This window comes from Eutrigla gurnardus (genome assembly GCF_963514095.1).
Source record: "Eutrigla gurnardus genome assembly, chromosome: 13".
Taxonomy (NCBI): Eukaryota; Metazoa; Chordata; class Actinopteri; order Perciformes; family Triglidae; genus Eutrigla; species Eutrigla gurnardus.
This window is the reverse complement of record NC_139936.1, coordinates 1,361,053-1,383,215: the sequence shown is the minus strand read 5'-3', so window position 1 is coordinate 1,383,215 and position 22,163 is coordinate 1,361,053. Positions and strand designations below refer to the sequence as shown.

Genomic DNA, 22,163 nt, shown 5'->3' with positions numbered 1-22,163 from the left:
GAGGAGATCCGCGCTTAAACGCAGCCGAGCCGCCAGGGACGGACGCGAGGGACCGGAGGCGGCGGCCGGCGAGGCGCGCGTCGGGCTCGGTCAGCAGCATCAGCATCAGGACCGGCAGCGTCCGGACGCTCAAGGACGCGGATTCGGTGCAGAAGGTCTGGAGATGATTTCAGCCGTGAGCAGGGACGCGGACGGCGGCGGCGGGAGCGGCATCATCATCATCACCGGCGGCGGCGTCTCCGAGGCGACCGCGGCCTCTCCCGCACCATGCGCCAAAGGCAAGGAGGAGAGGAAGGGGAAGAACGTGATCCGGGGCTGGAAGAGGGACCGGGACCGGGACGCTCCTCCTGCGCGTACGAGGAAGGAGAAGCCCGGTGATGTCTCTCCTCCTCCTCCTCCTGCTCCTCCTCCTTCTCCTCCTCCTCCCTCCTCCTCCGTCTTCCTCGCGTCCGCCGCCCTGCCCGAGCATCATCCGTGCTCCGGACTCTGCCACTGCGCCGCGCCGGACTCGCGGATCCTCGGGGACAACGTAAACAACAACAACAATAGCGGCGGCGGCAACACCGCGCTGGATTGTGGAGCTAAAAGCGGCGGCGGCGCTATTGTTGTCAGGCGGCAGCATGACGACACGCCGGCGGCCAAGAAGCACCGCGGAGCCGAGAAGGTAGGAGGGTTGGGATCCGGAGAGGGATAAAGGATGTAGACATGGTGATGTGATGATGACATGTTTTTAATATTCAGCGCGTGCACACACAGTCAGATGCAGGTGTGAAGGCCACAAAGGAGCGTGCACGTGCAGCGCGTGTAAACGGAGGTGAGGTGTGATGATGACATGTACGTGGAATTTATTATTTCCTTTTGTTGTTTCCTGTCGGCTCACATTTAACAGAGGAGGCGTTTTGTCTTCTGGAGGGGAGACGAGGAGGAGGAGGAGGAGGAGGCAGCAGCAGCAGTGTGTCCTCCATCTCCATCCCCATTTAATGCTCCTTGTGTTTTCTCTTCCTCCTGGAGATTAAATCTAAAGGAGCAACTCTAAATCCTCCTCCTCCTCCTCCTCCTCTTCGTCCTCCTGGTTGTTGTTGTTGTTTTGCGTCTGCAGCCTTTTTGTTTCGTAGGTGTGAAAACAGAATCAGGTGTTTGCATGAGAATGGGATGTTGCCAATTGTTTTAGGGGGGGGGGGGGGGGTTAAATAAGTCCTCTGCAGGAGAGACAAAGATGGAGGAAGGTGATGGGGGGGGGGGGGGGGGGGGGGGTGATAGAGAGGGAGGAATTGGACGTGACAGCAGAGGACACTGATGGAGGACGTCCAGGAGTTTGATTGGGTTTTATTTTGTGGAAGAGACGAAGCTGAAAAGGAAGCGTTCCTCCTCCTGATGATGATGATGATGGTGATGATGATGAAGATGATGATGGTGATGAGGAAGATGGTGGTGGTGATGATGAAGATGATGATGGTGATGAGGAAGATGGTGATGGTGATGATGATGATGATGATGATGATGCAGATGGTGATGATGATGATGATGGTGATGTTGATGGTGATGATGAAGATGGTGGTGGTGATGATGATGAAGATGGTGGTGATGATGATGATGATGATGATGATGGTGATGTTGATGGTGATGATGAAGATGGTGATGATGGTGATGATGATGGTGGTGGTGATGATGATGAAGATGATGATGGTGATGGTGATGAGGAAGATGGTGGTGGTGATGATGAAGATGATGATGGTGATGAGGAAGATGGTGATGGTGATGATGATGATGGTGATGCTGATGGTGATGATGATGATGATGTTTGTGGTGGTGATGATGATGATGGTGATGTTGATGGTGATGATGAAGATGGTGGTGGTGATGATGATGGTGATAATGATGATGATGATGATGGTGATGCTGATGGTGATGATGAAGATGGTGGTGGTGATGATGATGGTGATAATGATGATGATGGTGATGCTGATGGTGATGATGATGATGATGGTTGTGGTGGTGATGCTGATGATGATGATGGTGATGCTGATGGTGATGATGATGATGATGATGGTTGTGGTGGTGATGCTGATGGTGATGATGGTGGTGACGATGATGAGGATGAAGAACGAATCTGCTCTTTCTTCCTCTTTGCGTTCTCAGATGTTTTTCTCGCTGGAAACGGTTTGAATGTCGAAACGATGGTGGTTGGCTCTAAAACCGATAAAATGAACAAAAACCTCGTAAAGACAAGCGGGACGCTAACGCAAGATCGTAAAATCCAAATTCGGGGACATAAACGGGATTTTCACGTTTTTTTTTCATTTGTCGCAGCACGACTATTTATCTAAATCGGGACGACGTCACGTTAAATTCGGAAAGTTAGCTTTAGGCAACAAAACCTCTTCGTTAGTTTAAGGAAAATCACCACCTCACGTCAAAAATCGTCAGATTGAGAGAAAAACAACGTTAGTTTTGGACGTTATGTCTCCGGTCTGGAAGGGGGACCAGATGGATCTGGTCTTGGGATCTGGACCCTGGAAGATAAGAGAAACTAGTCAGATACATTTAATTTCAAGATAAAAAGCTGTTTTGAGAGGTTTGGTTGAATGAACGCGTTTATTTTTATACATTTGATGTATATTTGATGTGTTTTGGTCGAAGAGCAGCGTTCAGTCTTCTGGATCGTGATATCGTGATTTCTTCTCTCCGTCATAGAAACGTCTGCAGGAACAAGTCGGGTTGAGATGATATTTGTTCAGGGAAGGAGCGTTTTAATCGGTGTGCTGAATGATTGACACCCGGACAGCAACGTGAGCAGCTGATTGGTTGATCGCTCCGCTCGCCGCGCCGCTGCCAACGCATCGTGGTTTGAGGCTGAAAGCGTTTAATTATCCTCAAATCAAACACTTCAATCTCTGTTTTCCATTTTGTTCGCAGGTTTATAGCCGTTCCCTTTCTGGGAACAGATTGAAGTGACTCGAATCGAAGCACGGCCAGCGATGTGAGGCTTTATGATGCATTTAATTTAAACTGAATGAAAATTGGATGAAGTAGTTAAACCTCAACTGACGGGAGCACAGTCTTAAAAAAAGGCTGGTTGTTACACAAAGCTTTGAAATAACGTTAGAATGACAGAAAAAGAGTTGGGATCGGGGGTGTGATGTCGGGGTGTGATGTCATATATATATACACACACACACACACAAACAATAATAATAATAATTAAACACATAAAATGAAATTAAAGATACAAAATTCAAAATGAGATATAAATAGAACAAACAATGCTAGTAATAGTAATGAGTTGCCTTTTAATGCACAAAGGAAACCCAGAACATCACATTTCTAATCTGTTTGAGGTGTTTCTCTGCTTCACATTCACTCAACGTGTGATTCTTTCAATAATCAGCGTTAAAATAGAACAAACGTGTTTCATTTGAAGCCACAGTTCAGACGTAGAAGAAAGGTGAATCTGTGTATCGCGTCCTCGCTGATGATGTCACACGATTCTCACGTCAACATTGAAGGATTCGGAGCCGAAGTTTCCCCCGACGTCACACTTTAATCACTGAGTCTCAGTCAAAACCTCCGATTAAACACACAAGAAGAACCCTAACCCTAACCTGAACACATCATTCTGTAACGGCCAGCTGTTCAGCTTTAATTCACCTGCTCAAACTCAAACATATTAATTACTGAATGTTGATGAGTTCAACACAGATTATTACAGAGTGACAAGATATTCTTTATCTGCTAAATATATTAAACTGTTATGAATCTGTAAAATAACCAAGACGAACCCGTATTCTGAGTAAACGATGCGTTCAGGGTCGACTGACGACCGTCTCCTTTCCTCGTTGTGGAACGTGTTTGTTTTTCCTTTTGTTTCTGTCGTCTGGCTGAAGAAGAAGAAAAGCCTCATCAAAGCTTTTAACAGGACGGAGCGCCGCTGCGTGATTGACGGCAGATTATTGGTGAAAACATGGAAATCAGACGACCGAAGGCAGACGAGCCTCTCTGTGAATCTGTAAAAGTTTTAATGAGCAGCTGACCTTGAACTTTCATATCTTTCCTCCTTCAACAGCCAACTTCACCGCTTGTCGGTTTACAAAAACACTTCACTGACTAACAACTAACGAGTCACGTGATAAAATGACCTTCACGGCGGCCTACTGGGTGAAAGTCCTGTGTTTGTTTGTCTCTCCGTACACTACGCGTTGCTCTGCAGCCGAGTGACTTCATCACATACATCCTATTAGTCTAGATGTTCATTTATATTACGGTATTATTATTATGGTGCGTTCAGGTTCAATCAGACATGACAGGAGCCGCCGTGGCAGACTCACAGACCCGAACCGTTCTGGTTGAACATGAAACATGATGAAACCGTAGCGTCGTCTTTAAGAAGGTCAACATCTTCGTTCTCAACATGAACAACTTCTGTCTCAGATCGTCACGAAATTAAAATCTATTCATTCATGAACACGGACGCAAAGAAAAACCTCGTCACAGACGGTGTCCCACAGGGTCCGCTGTTTGAGTCCTGTCTTGTTTGGATGATTTTGTCGAATATGTCACGCCCATCGTCTCTGATGTCACGCCCATCGTCTCTGATGTCACACCCATCGTCTCTGATGTCACACCCATCGTCTCTGATGTCACGCCGATCGTCTCTGATGTCACGGCGATCATCTCTGATGTCACGCCGATCGTCTCTGATGTCACGCCGATCGTCTCTGATGTCACGGCGATCGTCTCTGATGTCACGCCGATCGTCTCTGATGTCACGCCGATCATCTCTGATGTCACGCCGATCACGCTGATCGTCTCTGATGTCACGCCGATCACGCCGATCGTCTCTGATGTCACGCCGATCACGCTGATCGTCTCTGATGTCACGCCGATCACGCCGATCGTCTCTGATGTCACGCCGATCGTCTCTGATGTCACGCCGATCACGCTGATCGTCTCTGATGTCACGCCGATCACGCTGATCGTCTCTGATGTCACGCCGATCGTCTCTGATGTCACGCCGATCACGCTGATCGTCTATGATGTCACACCCATCGTCTCTGATGTCACGGCGATCATCTCTGATGTCACGCCGATCACGCTGATCGTCTCTGATGTCACGCCGATCACGCCCATCGTCTCTGATGTCACGCCGATCACGCTGATCGTCTCTGATGTCACGCCAATCACGCTGATCGTCTCTGATGTCACGCCTCATTGTGATTTCATGAATCTTTGCAGCATTTTGTTTTCTTTAAAAAGCTGCAAACAAATCAAACGTCTGCAGACAGAATAAAACATCGACCGTGTTTTAGTACACGACTCAACATCAGAAACCTGGTTGCTATTTGAAACGGTTGTCGTGTATCTAGTAAACGTGTATTTGCTGAATATTTCGGCGTTTGATAAACAGAAGAATGATGTTTCCGTTTGATGGTGCAGCAGCTCGCCTGTGTGCGGAGGAGAGCGAGTGGAAGTAAACGTCCTCCACTCGAGGAGGACGAGTGTGTTTTCAGAGTCCATCAGGTGTCACAGTATCGATGCCAGCCGGTGTGAAAGGGCTCCGTGGTGCGCCGCTACGCCCCCGCGCTCGCCTTGCTCACCGCAGCATCACACAGTCTGAGCATCGCCTCGTATCCCTCCGTCTCCGCTGCCTTCCATTCTTTATTTAACTGCAGCTTCCTCTCGTTTCCTTCCTGACTCTTCAACGTGAACGTCGTCTTCACAGCAACAATCCTTCATTCAGTCCGTGAAGTAAAGAGCAACTAAACAGTGTATTTAGTTGTTGCTCATTGATTCCTCATGTTGACATTTTAGTATTTTAATTGTTCATATCATGTTGGGAAGGAGTCACAAATATATTTTTTGGTTTCCTGTTCAGGGACACAAATTGCCCCCTTTTTTCCGTGTCTCAGCATTAAAACAATGCTGATGGAATTTAATTAGGATCCTTTTTTGAGGTGAACACATGAATGAAACTCATCCATGGGATTGTGTAACGTTGTATTAAATACTGAGAGACTACTGATGGTGGAGGGGTCCAACAACACAGGACTCAGCAGACCCTGTTGGACACCGCGAGCCCCAAAATGAGGATTTTCCTAACTAAGAGGTTTTGTTGTATAATGCTGACATTCATTACGAAGTGTGATGTCATCACGACTGACCATTGAAGGCATCAGTTTGGAAGTCGTGCTGATGGACAGGAAACCACCGTTGTATTGTTATAAATATATGCGACATCGTTGAATGGATGAAACACGTCAATTTCCCCTGAAGTTTCCTCTTTGCTGATGATGTGAGGTTGTTTGGTGAGAAATAGGAAGTTTTAGTTCTGTAAGCTGATCAGAGGTCAGGCTTAGAGAAGGAAAAGCAATGTGATCAACATTTGGAAAGCATTGTGATTTCGGTTGAATGTTAATGAAGTGAACTTGTCTCACGTTTCCAGTTCAAACCTAAAACCAGAGCTTAAACTAAATAGTAATAAATATTAATTTGCTGCCATTTTTTAAACCTTGAGAATCTGTGAATTATCGCGTCCTCATTACGTCGATGGGAAACTTGATCAGCGAGGCGTTCACTGTTGCCATGTCAACATCATCACATTTACTCTTTAATTGAAATCTCTGGTAACACGGAGGTTATTCTGCCTGTCGTCTGCTCAGACCATCTCCCTGTTACATCAGCTGCCTGTCTCACCTCAGACGCCTTGTAATTATGTCGTTATGAGAACGCCGCATGCAAACACTCTCCCGAACTCTGGGAGGTGAATTTATGCCGAGTCGTGTGAACGTAATTATCCTTAACGGCTGATTGTTGCAGCGCGGCTGAAGGAGGAAGTGCTTGTTGGTTTTCAGATGTTTCGCAGCAGCAGGAGTTATTATGGCAGAGAGTAATGTCACGCCATTAGAGTTGTCATTCAATCGGCCGGTAAGTGGTGTGTGTGTGTGTGTGTGTGTGTGTGTGTGTGTGTGTGTGTGTGTGTGTGTGTGTGTGTGTGTGTGTGTGTGTGTGTGAGACAATCTGCGGCTTGTGGAGTGTGTGCGTGTTTGTGTGTTTTTTGCGAATGGTAGCCATCTTTTTTTGCCCATTTTCTCTCATCTGTCTCTCGTTTTCACTCCCTACAGCATCACACACACACACACACACACACACACACACACACACACACACACACACACACACACACACACACACACACACACACAGACAATGCATCCTCTTTCAGTTGCCTGACAATAAAGACAGGGATGATTTCTGTCTGGGAAAAAAAAACCTGTCAGTGTGGCTGCTCACTGGAGGATTTAATAGCAGGGGAGGAGGGGGGGGGGGGGGGAGGACGTGAGGACAAGAATCAGGGAAAGGCAGGGAAGAGGAAAATAAGGCGCAGGAAAGAGGGAGAGAGGAGAACGGAGAAAGGGGAGAAAGACGAGAGGAAAGGGAGAAATAAGGACAGATATAAAATAATCGAAAGGAGAAGAATCGAGAGGGATGGATGGATGAAGAGATGGATGATGGATGGATGATGGATGGATGAAGGATGGATGAAGAGATGGATGATGGATGGATGAAGGATGGTTGAAGGATGGATAGATGGGTGGATGGGTGGATGGATGGATGAATGGATGGTGGATAAATGGATGGATGAAGGATGGATGATGGATAGATGAAGGATGGATGAAGGATGGATGGTGGATGGATGATGGATAGATGAAGGATGGATGAAGGATGGATGGTGGATAAATGGATGGATGAAGGATGGATGAAGGATGGATGGTGGATGGATGAATCATTTATAAAAAGTGTTTTTTGGTATTTGTGAAAACAACAGGCGTTCTTTGTACTCTGAGGTGAATAAAACTGGAATTGAAGATGTTTTAGAAACTGAGGATCAAACTGTGTCTTTGTTTAATTATAGATTTTGGAAGCAGACTTAATGGGGGCTCAGCTGGCTCCCGTGGTGCCCCCCATCCAGCCTCCTCCTCTGATTAATTTGGGTAAATCCACCTCGTATCTGCCGTTAGTGATCCGACGTCGACACAAAGCCGCTGCCAGTCGAAGACGTTTCTGTTCCTCGGCCTCGTCTTCCTCATGCTGGAGTTGATACGAAGCATGAGATCGATTTAAACGCACTCCTCTTATTTAGATGCAGCAGATCTTCTCTTTTCATATTGTAAGGTTTTATTTGTATGCCGTCAGAGGCCTTCAGAGCCCGTCAGAGGCCTTTAGAGACCGTCAGAGGCCTTTAGAGACCTTCAGAGGCCTTCAGAGCCCGTCAGAGGCCTTTAGAGACCGTCAGAGGCCTTTAGAGACCTTCAGAGGCCTTCAGAGGCCTTCAGAGCCCGTCAGAGACCATCAGAGGCCTTTCGAGACCTTCAGAGACCTTCAGAGGCCTTTAGAGACCTTCAGAGGCCTTTAGAGACCGTCAGAGGCCTTTAGAGACCTTCAGAGACCTTCAGAGACCATCAGAGCCCGTCAGAGGCCTTTCGAGACCTTCAGAGACCTTCAGAGGCCTTTAGAGACCTTCAGAGGCCTAATTGGTCACTTTGAAGCCCTTTTTGAAACATTGAGGAAAACTGATTTTATTGTGGATTGCGTCACAAATTAGATTGAAATGAGTCCTAGAAGTCGACGTAAGGAGGAGGTCTGGGTGGTGGACCGGGTCAGAAACAGAACTTTCACTCAGGAGGCCAACGTTAGTGTCCCCTTAGGAACAAGTAGTTTTGTTGCGTTTTGTTTTAATTTCATAGTAATTTGAATCCAAACTTAACCAAGTGGTTTTGTAACATTTCTTGTTGTGTTTTATTCGTTAACCACGTCTACCAAACTGTTTAAACCGTTTAGTCCTGATCAGTTTCCATGGAAACATAATTGAGGGTGTAGTTTGGTTGTATGTTAGTAGGAGACAGAGTTGAAAATACGATAATAATCAGATTCTGCAACAGGCGACCAGTTTGTAGTTTCCTCCCTTAGAGAGAGATAACGGTTCATCATCAGTCAACCAGCTGACAGACAGTAAATGAAACGCCAACTTTTGACAATTAATGGTGCTTTTTCATGCAAATTGGCAAATGTGTGCTCCAGCCTCTCAAATGAGTTTTTTTGTTCTTCTTTTCTGTCATAGTTAATTGAATATTATTTATTGCGTTTCCTTGGAAACCCAACTGAGAGCACAGTTTAGTTTTATGGGGACGTCGTTCTGTCGGAGACGGGTTTCATGACTCCTTTCCTTAAATGAGAAGTTGCTTTTTTTCCATCATTCTTATTTGTTTTCTCCCGAGTTTAACAATTTAACTGTCACGGCACATTCAGGTTCTTTTTCCGAATTAAGAAGACCTCATTCAAAAATCACGTTGACATTTTTAATAACAAATGACCAAATTATACAGCCTTTGAAAATTAGATACATAATAATATTTGCAGAGAGATGATGATGAGGATGCATGTGATGATGTTACAATCAAAGCCAACTGGAATAAAAACAAAGCAGAGCTGGCAACATTAAACCAAACTCTGATTCAGGACCAGCTTGAACACGTTCCAGTCCTGAGGCAGGTTAGCGGTTAATTAGCAGCTTCCAATTATCTCACCATCATTTCTGACGTTGAGGTAACGACTTGTTTTTCTGGCGGTAATCATTTTATCTTGAGAAAACAAATCCTAATTTATTGAGATAAAATATCTCTTTCTCGAGAAAAGAAAAGGTCGGTTTGTGTTTCGGAGATAATTATCTCGTCATTGTTTTTGTTTTCTTGAGATCTTGATCCCATTATGACAACAAAAACAATGTTGTTATGATAATGGAAAAATTAACAAGGTGGAATTACCTTTTCTGATATCTCCGGATGACGGGATGAAGAAAGTCTTTTTTTATTTTGTTCTGGGACATTTATGTTGATTTGTTTTCAAGGTGAAACTGGAACTAAGAAATCCACTAAAACTTGGTTCGTCTGCTGCTTCGGTAGCTGTAAGGAAGGATGGATTCTTTAAAACTCATCCTGTGTTTGTGCACAGCTCCGGGGTCCATGCATATTTTAGTGGTATTTGTGTTTTTTCCCGTGTATTTGGTGCTCCGTGTGGTTCAGTGAAAGCAGAGATACTCGAGACGTCAGTACTGGATTCTCACAAGATCTCACGTAAACCACCGTGTCAGCTTCCAGTGAAGTATTTGTGTCGGAGCCGTTGGTTTTGTCGTTGAAAGCTAACGTTGGTTTTATTGTCTAAAGCTAACGTTGCGACTGCAGGGCAACCTTACTGTTGAGAGCTGTTAGATGAGATAAGATAAGATAAAATAATCCTTTATTAGTACAACAGCAGGACATTTACATGGATGGAGCGACCCTAGCCATGTCCAGTCTTTATGCTAAGCTACGCTAACTAGCTGTTGTCTAAAGCTTTTATTCACCGGTCAAACGTGAGAATATTGATCTTGTTGAGTGTTAAACATCAGCATGTTAACGTTGTTTGATGCTGAATCTTCAGCTGGATTGTGTTGCTGTGGCGTTTTTTTAATTAGAAACTGTGAGAAAAGATGATTTGTTTGAAGCGTTTCCCACTCGAGGGAGCCGGCGTGTGTTGTTATTGTCAGTCCGCCGTGTGCGTTGTGATCCAACGTTGTTCTCCCGGGTGTCAGAGGGAGGGAAAAAGGGAAATTAGCGGTAGAAGAGGACTCACCGGGATCAGGATTCTGCTTTTATGGTTAATTTTCCTCGGCGGCGCGGTGGAAGGCGTACTCGGTCTTCGTCCTCGGTGGTCTTCATCCTCGGTGGTCTTCGTCAGCAGCTGCGTGGGAGCAAACAGCCGGTTATCGGGACACACACGAGGATCATCGTCTTCTGCTTTATTGCTGTCTTCTTGTGATAAATTTGCATTGTTTATCAGGCTTTTTAACATAAACGGTGTGCAGCTGAAGCGAAGCGGCGTTAACGGGAGAGGAAGTGAACCCTGAGGAATCGCTGAGCTCATCAGGCTGAAACCAGGGAGATGAGTCGTTCTGCAAATTCAAATTAACTTTAGCTGCAACGTTATAGCAACTCGGAGGAGAACGACACCAAACAGTTAGTCCCCCTAAATTAACGTCTTCCTCGAGGAACATTATTGGCTTCTTCATTTTTGTATTATTTTGCTTGTGTTAATGCTTCATGGCGGCGATCAACAGGGGGTCCGGGACCCCTAGAGGGTCCGCAGAGTTACTGCAGGGGGTCCCGTGAAATGATTTGATCCCAAACTTTTGTCTTCCAAAAATGTAAATATGTTCAAAAATCCACCTTAACATGAATACAACCTATAATAAGCTAATTTAAATATTCCTGTTTGTTTAATAGAATGTTCAGAAATTGTGATGTAGGAATGCCAATATTGAATTAAAATATAATTATTATTGTAATGTCTTAGCATGGTTTACATCCATCACTACAAAGAACTGTTATACATGAACTATAGGCTGCACTACACATTATTATTGTTTAATAAGGAACACGGTTTTATATGATATGTAATCGGGGGTCCTTTTTGTTGTTGTTACAGATACAGATTTTGACGCATGTTTGTCCTTTCATGACATCAGGTAGCATCTCAGTTAATCAGGTTCATTATATTTACATAATAACAGTGACTATGTGACTTGGCGGTGACCTCTTTGAGTTGCTGGAGGAGAAACATACCAGATGGATTTTGAGGAGAAACGCTGCAGAGTCTTTTGTTTTTCTCTCCAGATTTGTGGAGAAAAAAAGAGAAACAATCTCCTGTCAGATTGGAGAGCGACCTTTCTGTTCGCAGCGGATTGATCCTCATAATAACAGAAGCATCACTCCTTTATCTGGGAAGAGGCAGCTTTGTGCTGGACTTGACAAAGTGCTGCTGTTTTTCTCAAGTATTTACAGACTTTTTCTTTTTCAAAACCGGGAAATCACTCAGAAACACTGCGCAGCGAGATATCTGCAGAGTCTGTAATCTTTATTGAGTCCTAATGGTGAGAGGAATCCTTCATCGTTGATTGCCACGGCACTCTCAGCAGAATTATTTCCCCGAGCCGGTGTAATTGGGACCATAATAAGTGGAGGAGATAAGAATGAGGCACTTATAGACACCGATGACTTAGTATTTCATTACACGTAACCATGGCGACGACGAGTGGTTAAGATCACTCACATTTTAGAAGACTTAAGAATGTGTTCTGGGTTTCTATGAAGCAGAGCAATAATCTGATGCAGAGCAGCTCCTTTAAACCGACTCAGGTGGAGCGGATCGTCAGCTTAACGGGAGTTTGGGTGGTTCGATTCCCCCAGCTCCGAACGTGGAAGTGTCCTTGAGCTGAACTCTGAACCCTGAACTTGTTGTACTGATGCAGATGTCAAGCAGCTCTAAGTGGCAGCTAATTACAACGTGCAGCTTCGAGGCGTTCAACGGCGGTCAAACCTTCGTTTCCAGACTCCAGAGCGGCCGCGATGGCGAGACGGAGACGGATTAAAATAGACATATAGGAAATGTGTGAGAGATGATTAGCTTCCGCTCGGTATCGGGGGAGGAATAATGAACGGGGTGACATTTGGAGAAAGTGTCTCCTCTTCTAAAAAGTCAAACCATCGGCTCAACGTTCAAATAATCACATTTCAGCTGGTTTCATGTCAGTCACATTAAAATCGACCATCTCTTTCTCTTTCTGCTGTTTTTATCCAGAGAAATATTCAAAGCAGACAATAATTCACAACAACAGTTAAAGGAACATAACTCACGATCTTATCTTTATTTCTGTTGGCTTATCTTCGTTGTTGTGTGTTAGTTGTCATTAACGTGTCTTTTTTCTAACAAAAGGTACAACTGAAGTCAAATTGGTTAATTCCCTCTCTACCCCCCAGATGGACCCCATGTTCACGGTGCCAGCTCCCCCCATGTCGGGCCACCCCGGGGCCCCCGGATCCTCCCTGCCCTCGGCCCCATCCTTCTCCCCTCAGGCCCTGCCCACCTCCAACAACAAGCAGCTGGCGGTGAGGACCAGGTCTATCGGCACCAACACCCAGGACGGGGGCGTGTCGGGGCCGCTGGAGGGCGACTCGGCATGTCTGGGGCCCTGCCAGCCCGGGACCAGCGTCAACCTGGAGGGCATCGTCTGGCACGAGACCGACGAGGGTAAGGGAGTCTGACCTGGGACGCTCTGTGGGGCAAACGGGGCAAAATCACTCAAATCAATGAATGCAGTTTGTTACCATAAACTCCCAGAAACTGTAGAATCTCATCGGCCGCCGTGTTTGTGGATGTTCTCGTCCGTTTTGCAACAGAAGAGTTTTCACGTTTGCAGGAGATTTTGTTCTCGAACGTTTGTCTCTGATGTCAGAAACGTGTGGAGTTTTGTTAGAAGTCCGTCGCAGAATTCTAGTCAAACAAATGCAAAGCTGGAAGATGTCTTTGTGTGGTTGGTTGCTTGTTTCAGGCGTTTCTACACAAGTGAAGGTGTCGAGGCTTCTGTCACTTTCAGTCTATGAGACGCAGTTACTGAATCTGTGGTCGCACAAACAACATCCCCTCCTCCTCCTCTTTCTCCTCCTCTTCTTCCTCCTTAGAAATCTAAAACTTTGTGGTCACAGCGGTTGACTTTCATTTGGTTAGTGGACTGAAATTTGAACTCTTACATTCCCATAGAACGGTTTGAAACGGTTTGAAGTAAACCAAACCTACATAGTTGGCTACGCAACAAAAAAAAGGTTTAGTAAAAAAAAAAAAAATCATGGTTTGCCTTAAAATGACTACACTTTAAGAAAAGTCTGTAAAAACAATAATAATAATGAATCATTTACCGTTTTAATATGAAGGAAAATTGACTGTAAAATGTTCTGTTGAAAGAAATATCCGTGAACTTTTTCTTTCAGTGTAGAAATTGAAAAACACAACAAAAATTGGTCTCCTGGGTGAAAGTCGTGTGTTTCTTTGACCTGTCCTCCATCCAGACCTCCTCCACACTTCTAGGACTCATTTTAAAACTAAATTTGTGAAACATAAAGAGCAAGCGTAACCCACGACAAAAAATCAGGATTCCTTGAAATGTAATTAACAATACTGTTTAGTCGTGTGGGAACAGAAACTTTAGATCAGAATGAAAATATGTAAAAACCAGCGATACTCTCCTTTAATATGTGGAAACAGTGATATTGTTTCCACCAGCTGTGTTTCTGTGTTTCCAGTCTTCTGTGTCAAAGAGTAAATGAAAAGACGGAGGAAGCGTATCCTTTTCACCGCGCCGTTCTGTTGTTTCCTCGTTGGAGGATTAGTGTTCGTCATTAAAGCTGCGACTGCAAACAGACGGCGAGTCTTAAACCATCACAAAGTATTTTTAATGAGCGAGGTGTGAAAAGAAATTCAAGTGCAAGTTTTTTTCCAGCAAATGGTTTGGTTTTGTTCCACCTCATTAAAACGTATTTGCAGGGTAAATTCAGCTGCAATTGGAGGCTGCAGGAGGACAGAATCCAAAATGTGGAAGCGGTCTGTCTGGACCCGGATCCCAGAAAACACTGTTGCAGGCGCAGCTTTTCAGGTCCAAGAACGAGTCTGATGGAGCAGAAACATGACGACTGAGTCCAACATCTCAACAAAACACAGAAAACCTCCATGGATGTGTTTGTACCTGCTGCATTATGGGTAGAGCATAAAACATAAACACAGTTTAATATTGTTTTCACAACAAACATAAAGCGGTGTTGCACACAAAGTCAATGCAAAGATGCGAATGTACACGGACGATGTGATGCTGATACTGCAAATATGCAAAATTCGCTTCATCCACGTATTTAATCTCGAGCAAGAAAATAGTGTTTCCTCCTGATGTTGCTGAATCCTAAATAGAGGTTCCAGATGTTCCCCAGAGGTCTAGATAGTAGCTCACATTAGTCCAGAGACCAGACCAGACTATGGAGGAACCAGAGACTGTCTGTGGTCCCCCAGAGGTCTAGATAGTAGCACACATTAGTCCAGAGACCAGACCAGACCATGTGGAGGAACCAGAGACTGTCTGTGGTCCCCCAGAGGTCTAGATAGTAGCTCACATTAGTCCAGAGACCAGACCAGACCATGTGGAGGAACCAGAGACTGTCTGTGGTCCCCCAGAGGTCTAGATAGTAGCTCACATTAGTCCAGAGACCAGACCAGACTATGTGGAGGAACCAGAGACTGTCTGTGGTCCCCCAGAGGTCTAGATAGTAGCTCACATTAGTCTAGAGACCAGACCAGATTGGAGAAGATGTTACGTTTCATTGTCTCTGCAGAGAAAGCTTATTTTTAAACGTCGTCCTCATGAGAGCCGTTTTGGTGTTGAGCTGCACAAAACCAGAAAGAAGTAGAACCGCGAACTCATCTTGATGCTACAAAACGTTGCCATGGGAACCCTGGCTGCAGATCAGACGGCCCCCATGATTCACCCGCCGATTTCCACGCGCTTTGATAGGCCGTTAACGAGGACGTGACGGCCTCTCAGCGGAGGTGTAACACCGAACCGCGGGCCGCTAATGAATAATCCCGTGTCGCTCCGCCAGCTCTGAAGAGGAGCGTGGAGTTTTGGCGGAAAGGCGTTTTGTATTAATTAACTGGAGCGGTGCTCAGGCTGCCAGGCAGGAAACACAAACAGGAATCAAACATCTGCTGCTGCAAACACAGCAGACGTCCGTCAGTACAGGAAGAACATGGGAAAACACCACGACACGCAGACGATACCATGATATGACAAGCTAAATATTTAACATGACAATCTGCATACATAAATCGTGTTAATATGCATGTAGCAACATAGTATAAAGCTGGAAATCTTTTTATTTCATTTTAATATTTAAATATTTCCACTTCAAAATATGTTTAATTCGTCGAACTCAACTCATACATTTATTCAAAATAAAACAGTAAAAACTATAAAACACAAAAATCGGAAGTAGGGAAGCACCGATACATCCGATACCCGGCATCGGCTACCAGTCTGATACCCGGCATCGGCTACCAGCCGATACATCCGATACATCCGATACATCCGATACATCCGATACCCGGCATCGGCTACCAGTCTGATACATCCGATACATCCGATACATCCGATACATCCGATACATCCGATACATCCGATACATCCGATACATCCGATACCTGGCATCGGCTACCAGTCCGATACATCCGATACATCCGATACATCCGATACATCCGATACATCCGATACATCCGATACCTGGCATCGGCTACCAGTCCGATACATCCGATACATCTGATACCCGGCATCGGCTACTAGTCCGATACCGGCCAAAGTTACTGCATCGGTTATCGGAAAAAATCATGTAAAACTTCGAGCACCACATGTGACGTTCGTGTTTTATTCACCCGTCGACCACGAACAAGGATCATAGCTGACTTCACGCTGTTTCCCTGCAGAGGAAACCGATTCACTCGGTCAATACTTCGGCAGACAGACGAGCAGACAGACAGACGAGCAGACAGACGAGCAGACAGACGAGCAGACAAACAGACGAGCAGACAGACAGATAAACAGGAGACAGCAGGACATCCATGCAGAGAGAAGATGAAAATGGTGTTTGGGGTTGTGAGAGTAAACAAACTGCAGCAGCATGAATAATGTGATGAGACGTAATATTTACCAGCAGATACGATGTCGACACGCAGACGCTTATTTGATATAGTTCTGGTTTAACGGTTGATGGTCTCTATTTTAAGAGAGGGGGGGGGGGGGGGGGGGGGCAGTGAGAGGAGGGTTTTATGGTTTCGATGGTTTTCGAGGCGAGGAAGGAACAACAAAGACTATTTTTTATTCCTGGGGTTTTCTTGGCGAGCGTCCTCCTGCAGACGGACTATTTATACGCTGCAGGAGGCGGAGGGATCTCCCCCCCCCCCACCCCGTGACGGCGGAGGGATACGGAGGCGAAGATGCCGGTTGCATGTTAATTAAGCAGAATACTAATTGGAAAGATGGAAAGGAAAAAGGAGACCACCATTCCAGCCCCCCCTCTTCCCTGCAGGAGTCTGATGAATAAAATGGTGATTGGCTCGTGTCCTCAGACTGTCTCACTCAACATCTGTCTGTCTGTCTGCCTGTCTGATGCCAGAGATCAAAGCGAATACGAGTCAATAATTAGTGTGCACACGCAGGATAATTACAGCGAGGACGGAGACGCCGCTCTGAAGGAAGAATGATACAAATAAAACGCTCGTCTGCAAATATCATTTATACCCACACAATAAAAGGTTGAAATAGCTTCCTGTTGGACTATAATACACATTCTGTGTACAAGTACTGACAAAAGCACTTACAAATTCATATATAAAAGGATTTGATAATGTTAATAAAATATAAGTCTGCAGCCTTTTAGCTTAGCTTAGCATAAAGACTGGCCTCACTGATTAACATGTTACATCATCAGTTTTTTCTGCCTCCGTCCACAACTCCCCATCGGACCGATGCATCGGTGACGACAGGAAGAGGAAGTGCACCGTTGTTGGACGTTGGTAGGAACGGACGCTGGACGGATGACGCTCCAGAACATCTCTTTATATTTCAGCAGCAGAATCAGCTTCAAGTCTGCAGACAGAAACCCAGACGACGGAGAGAAACATGCGCTCCCAGCAGGACGACGGGAATCCTCAAGTGTTGATTTGTATGTCTGCGAGGAGGAAGAACAGCAAGAGAACGTTTTCATCTCCACTGAATCACAACAAACAGTCGCCGACGTTCAGGCGCTCGTTTGTTTGAAAGGAAGCCGACGACGAGGACGACGTTTCTGACGCTGAAGAACACTGAAGGCTGAATTCACTGAAAGTTCTTCCACAACATGAAGTTTGTCAGCGTTTGCATCTGATTTTCAACGTTGCAGAGCAGAAATGTGCCCGAGGCCGACAACGTGTCTCTAAACTACACTCTCAATCGCGTTTCCATGGAAACTGGGTTTTTTTTCAGTGGCGGTTTGAAATAGTTGGTAACGAACAAAAAAAATAGTTTAGTGGAAAAAAACATTGTGATTTGGCTTTAAACTGTGGAATTGAAACAAAAATCTGACAAGAGAAACGGGACACTAACGTGGGCCTCCTGGGTGAAAGTCGATAAACGTTAAAATTGATTTCCTGATTTCCTCGTAACGTAGAAGTAATTATTTGGAGACCAGGCTGCGTTTTAATTTATTTGTCTTTATTGGGTCGCTGTTTACTGATTGTTCAGTTTTTCTGCTTATTTTCTTGTGATTTTTTGTTTTCTCTTTTGTTTTGTCTTCTGTTATTGATTTTTTTTATTATGTTTCTGTTTGGTTGACCTCTCCTGTCGTCTAAATTTGTTTTCATTCTATGGATTTTATGTCATGTGTGCAGATAAATAAAAGTAAAACATTTGTGGGCTTCAGTGACTAAAGTGCTACAGAATATAAATGTGAAGTTGTTACAACAAACTAAATATCTTTTATGAAATATCGCAGCTCCTTAAGGTGGTATTTGCTCATTAATTAGAGATGTTCTGGGCTGATCACCGTCCACCTTTGGTCAGACGGAGCGACACACTTGCGTTCCTCACCGCTCGTTTATCGCCATGGCGACGGCCATCAGGCCTGATTGAAAAGCCAGAAGTTGAATGTCGCAGTCAGACCTCGTTCTAAAACTGTAACGCATCCAGATATTTGATTTGCTCTGCGGCGCTTCTGGTGCATCGGAGAAAAAAACCCGGAGGTTAATGGTTTTCAAATGTCAGAGAGAGAGAGAGAGGGGGAGAGACATTTACTTCATATGGCTGAAGGGTCGTCAGCGTCTCCGTTTGGAGCTCAGACCTCCAGGACTGAATTTCCCTCTGACGGCGTTTTCCTCCTCTGATGTCATCGACTGACCATCACTTTGAGGCGTTTCACAGACGCTGTAACAAACAGGAAGCTCCTTTTATTCATCAGCGTTTCATTAGTTCCCTCGTCAGATCCACGAGGGAACAAAGAAACCTGCAGCGACTCACAAAGCTGCTTTATCCTGATATCACGGTTTCATTCTCTCACACAGAGTCCTGCTTTTATTATTCTGAGTGATATGAAAATCCCTCTTCATAATAAAAGCATCTTTGTTTTACTTGGTATGGATATGTGATGTGTCTCTGAAGCCCGTTGTGGTCCCGGTACTGGTCTCCTGGTGGATCCAGGACTAACCCTGTCCCCTGTGCTGTGCAGGTGTGCTGGTGGTGAACGTGACGTGGAGGAAGAGGACCTACGTGGGAACTCTGCTGGACTGCACCAAACACGACTGGGCTCCTCCGAGGTGACCACGCTGCTCTCATTCACTTCTTCTTCTGTTGTTGTTGTTGTGTGTTGTGTGTTTTATGTCCATCTGCTCACTGACGTTAACGTGTGGACGGGTCAAAGCGTCTTAAAGGCCCCGAGAACCAAATCAGCTCTCAACGCTAACAGACGAGTCCAGATTAAAACACATTTTCACCATGGTGTGAAATAAAGCTTTAAGTGTTGTCGGGAGATATTAATATTTAAAAAATCTAAACAATCTGCAGCGTAAAAAAATTAATTGACCAGCGTTCACGTCCCCATCCATCCATCCATCCATCCGTCCATCCATCCATCCATCCATCCATCTATCCATCCATCCATACATCCATCCATCCATCTATCCATCCATCCAGCCATCCAGCCATCCATCCAGCCATCCATCCATCCATCCATCCATCCAGCCATCCAGCCATCCATCCAGCCATCCATCCATCCATCCATCCATCCAGCCATCCAGCCATCCATCCATCCATCCGTCCATCCATCCATCCATCCATCCATCCATCTATCCATCCATCCATACATCCATCCATCCATCTATCCATCCATCCAGCCATCCAGCCATCCATCCAGCCATCCATCCATCCATCCATCCATCCAGCCATCCAGCCATCCATCCATCCATCCATCCATCCATCCATCCATCCATCCTTCCATCCATCTATACGTCCATCCATCCATCCATCCATCCATCCATCCATCCATCCATCCATCCATCCATCCATCCATCTATCCATCCATCCATCCATCCATCCATCCAGCCATCCAGCCATCCATCCAGCCATCCATCCATCCATCCATCCATCCATCCATCCATCCATCCATCCATCCATCCATCTATCCATCCATCCATCCATCCATCCATCCAGCCATCCAGCCATCCATCCAGCCATCCATCCATCCATCCATCCAGCCATCCATCCAGCCATCCATCCATCCATCCATCCATCCATCCAGCCATCCAGCCATCCATCCAGCCATCCATCCATCCATCCATCCATCCATCCATCCATCCATCCATCCAGCCATCCAGCCATCCATCCATCCATCCATCCATCCATCCATCCATCCATCCATCCATCCTTCCATCCATCTATACGTCCATCCATCCATCCATCCATCCATCCATCCATCCATCCATCCATCCATCCATCCATCCAGCCATCCAGCCATCCATCCAGCCATCCATCCATCCATCCATCCATCCAGCCATCCATCCATCCATCCATCCATACATCCATCCATCCATCCATCTATCCATATCTATATAGATAGATAGATAGATATATACACTTGATGAGCTTTTGTTGTAGTCGTGAGTGTTTTTGCCAACAGCTGAGTGAGATTGTGCCTTCGTCTCCTCGCGGCTCTGAAACTCTCCATTATTGCTGCTCTGTGTAAATGATTGTCGTCATGACAATTACAGCTTAATCTCACAAACCGGGGACTAAATTGCTTCTCTTTCTTTTTTTTCATTTGGACTCCGCCACTCTCCTCTCTCCGCGTCGGCGGCGACTGAACACCGTTTTATAATATAATTCAATAAAAAATGAACGCGTCCGCGTCGATGATTCTTTATTAGTCTACAGGTGAAACTGTGACCAAAATGAATCAATGATTCGATTAAAGGCACAAAATAATAACTAAACACGTAGAGGAAGTTTGATGTGGAAAAAAATCAAGTGATGAGTGACAAAGTGGAATTGTGGGAAATGATCTGCACGAGATCTAAAGCACTAAAGCATCCCCTGCTTTCTGGTCTGGTGGACTCTAAATGGACCATAATGTACTAAATGAACATCATGCTGGATTGAAGAAGACTTGAAACTAGAGATTGAGACCATAAACTCATGTTTACAATGTTTACTGAGATAATACATCAAGAGAGAAGTAGGACAATTTTCTCATAGACTTCTATACAACCAGAGAGGAGTCGCCCCCTGGTGGCCAGCAGAGAGAAGTAGGACCATTTTCTCATAGACTTCTATACAACCAGAGAGGAGTCGCCCCCTGGTGGCCAGCAGAGAGAAGTAGGACCATTTTCTCATAGACTTCTATACAACCAGAGAGGAGTCGCCCCCTGGTGGCCAGCAGAGAGAAGTAGGACAATTTTCTCATAGACTTCTATACAACCAGAGAGGAGTCGCCCCCTGGTGGAGCCTGAGCGTTGGCTTCACCTTGACCAGAAGTTTCCGTCAGCATGACAGCAACAAATAACCTTGAAATACCCGAAACAAATCCATAAAAATGTCCGTCTGACGTTCAGGCAGCGTTAGTGACATTCAGCGACACACTGATGTAAAAAGCAATTACAAACATCACAAGAAAAGTGAGATATCATCATTTTAAAATCATAGAGGGGGACCAGGAAGTCTGGCCTCATCGTGTGTCGCAGTCTTCCCCATTAATAAGGCGATTAACAACCTAAACCGTCTTTCCAAGGTCAGAAGACGTTCTTTGATTCCTGCGACGCCACGTCATAAACGATGCACTGAAAGGTCGCCGCTAGACGCCAGGTTCAGGTGCAGCTGGAAAAGCAGGGACTCATCGCTCTGAAGATAAATACAAAGAGATGGATTTTCCTGGTCCCGGCAGACGTGTTTCTGATAGGAACGAGCAGCGCTGTGATGTGAGTGGCGTCTGGTAAACAGCATCAGAAGGCTTCGGAGTAGAAAGAGGACGTCGAGTGAATACAAAGCGTCTCCGTATCAAACAGAGATAACTGAGATCGAACAGGTTCTCATCACAAGAGAAGCAGAAGCTTTTGTACAAGAAACATAAATCAGTTTTTATCCTTGACGTCGGGGTAAAACGCCACAGTGATTATCAGTAACCTTCTCATTTATTGTTTGTGTGATGATGTGATGCCGTTGTTCTCTCATTGAAACC

At 45.3% G+C, this 22,163-nt stretch overlaps 1 protein-coding gene across 2 annotated transcripts in view; it reads left to right on the top strand.

Moving 5' to 3' along the window:
- Positions 1-22,163, top strand: part of znf608 (zinc finger protein 608) — a 34,419-nt gene that overhangs the window by 326 nt on the left and 11,930 nt on the right. The window contains exons 1-3 of one of the 2 annotated variants that reach the window (XM_084025212.1): positions 1-664; positions 12,849-13,119; positions 19,164-19,251. The exon at positions 1-664 is cut by the window's left edge and continues 326 nt beyond it. In XM_084025212.1, coding sequence (XP_083881338.1) covers positions 1-664; positions 12,849-13,119; positions 19,164-19,251 — 1,023 coding nt within the window. Of the gene's footprint in view, positions 665-6,858; positions 6,922-12,848; positions 13,120-19,163; positions 19,252-22,163 lie in introns of those variants that run through there. The other variant, XM_084025213.1, reaches the window with a different exon arrangement.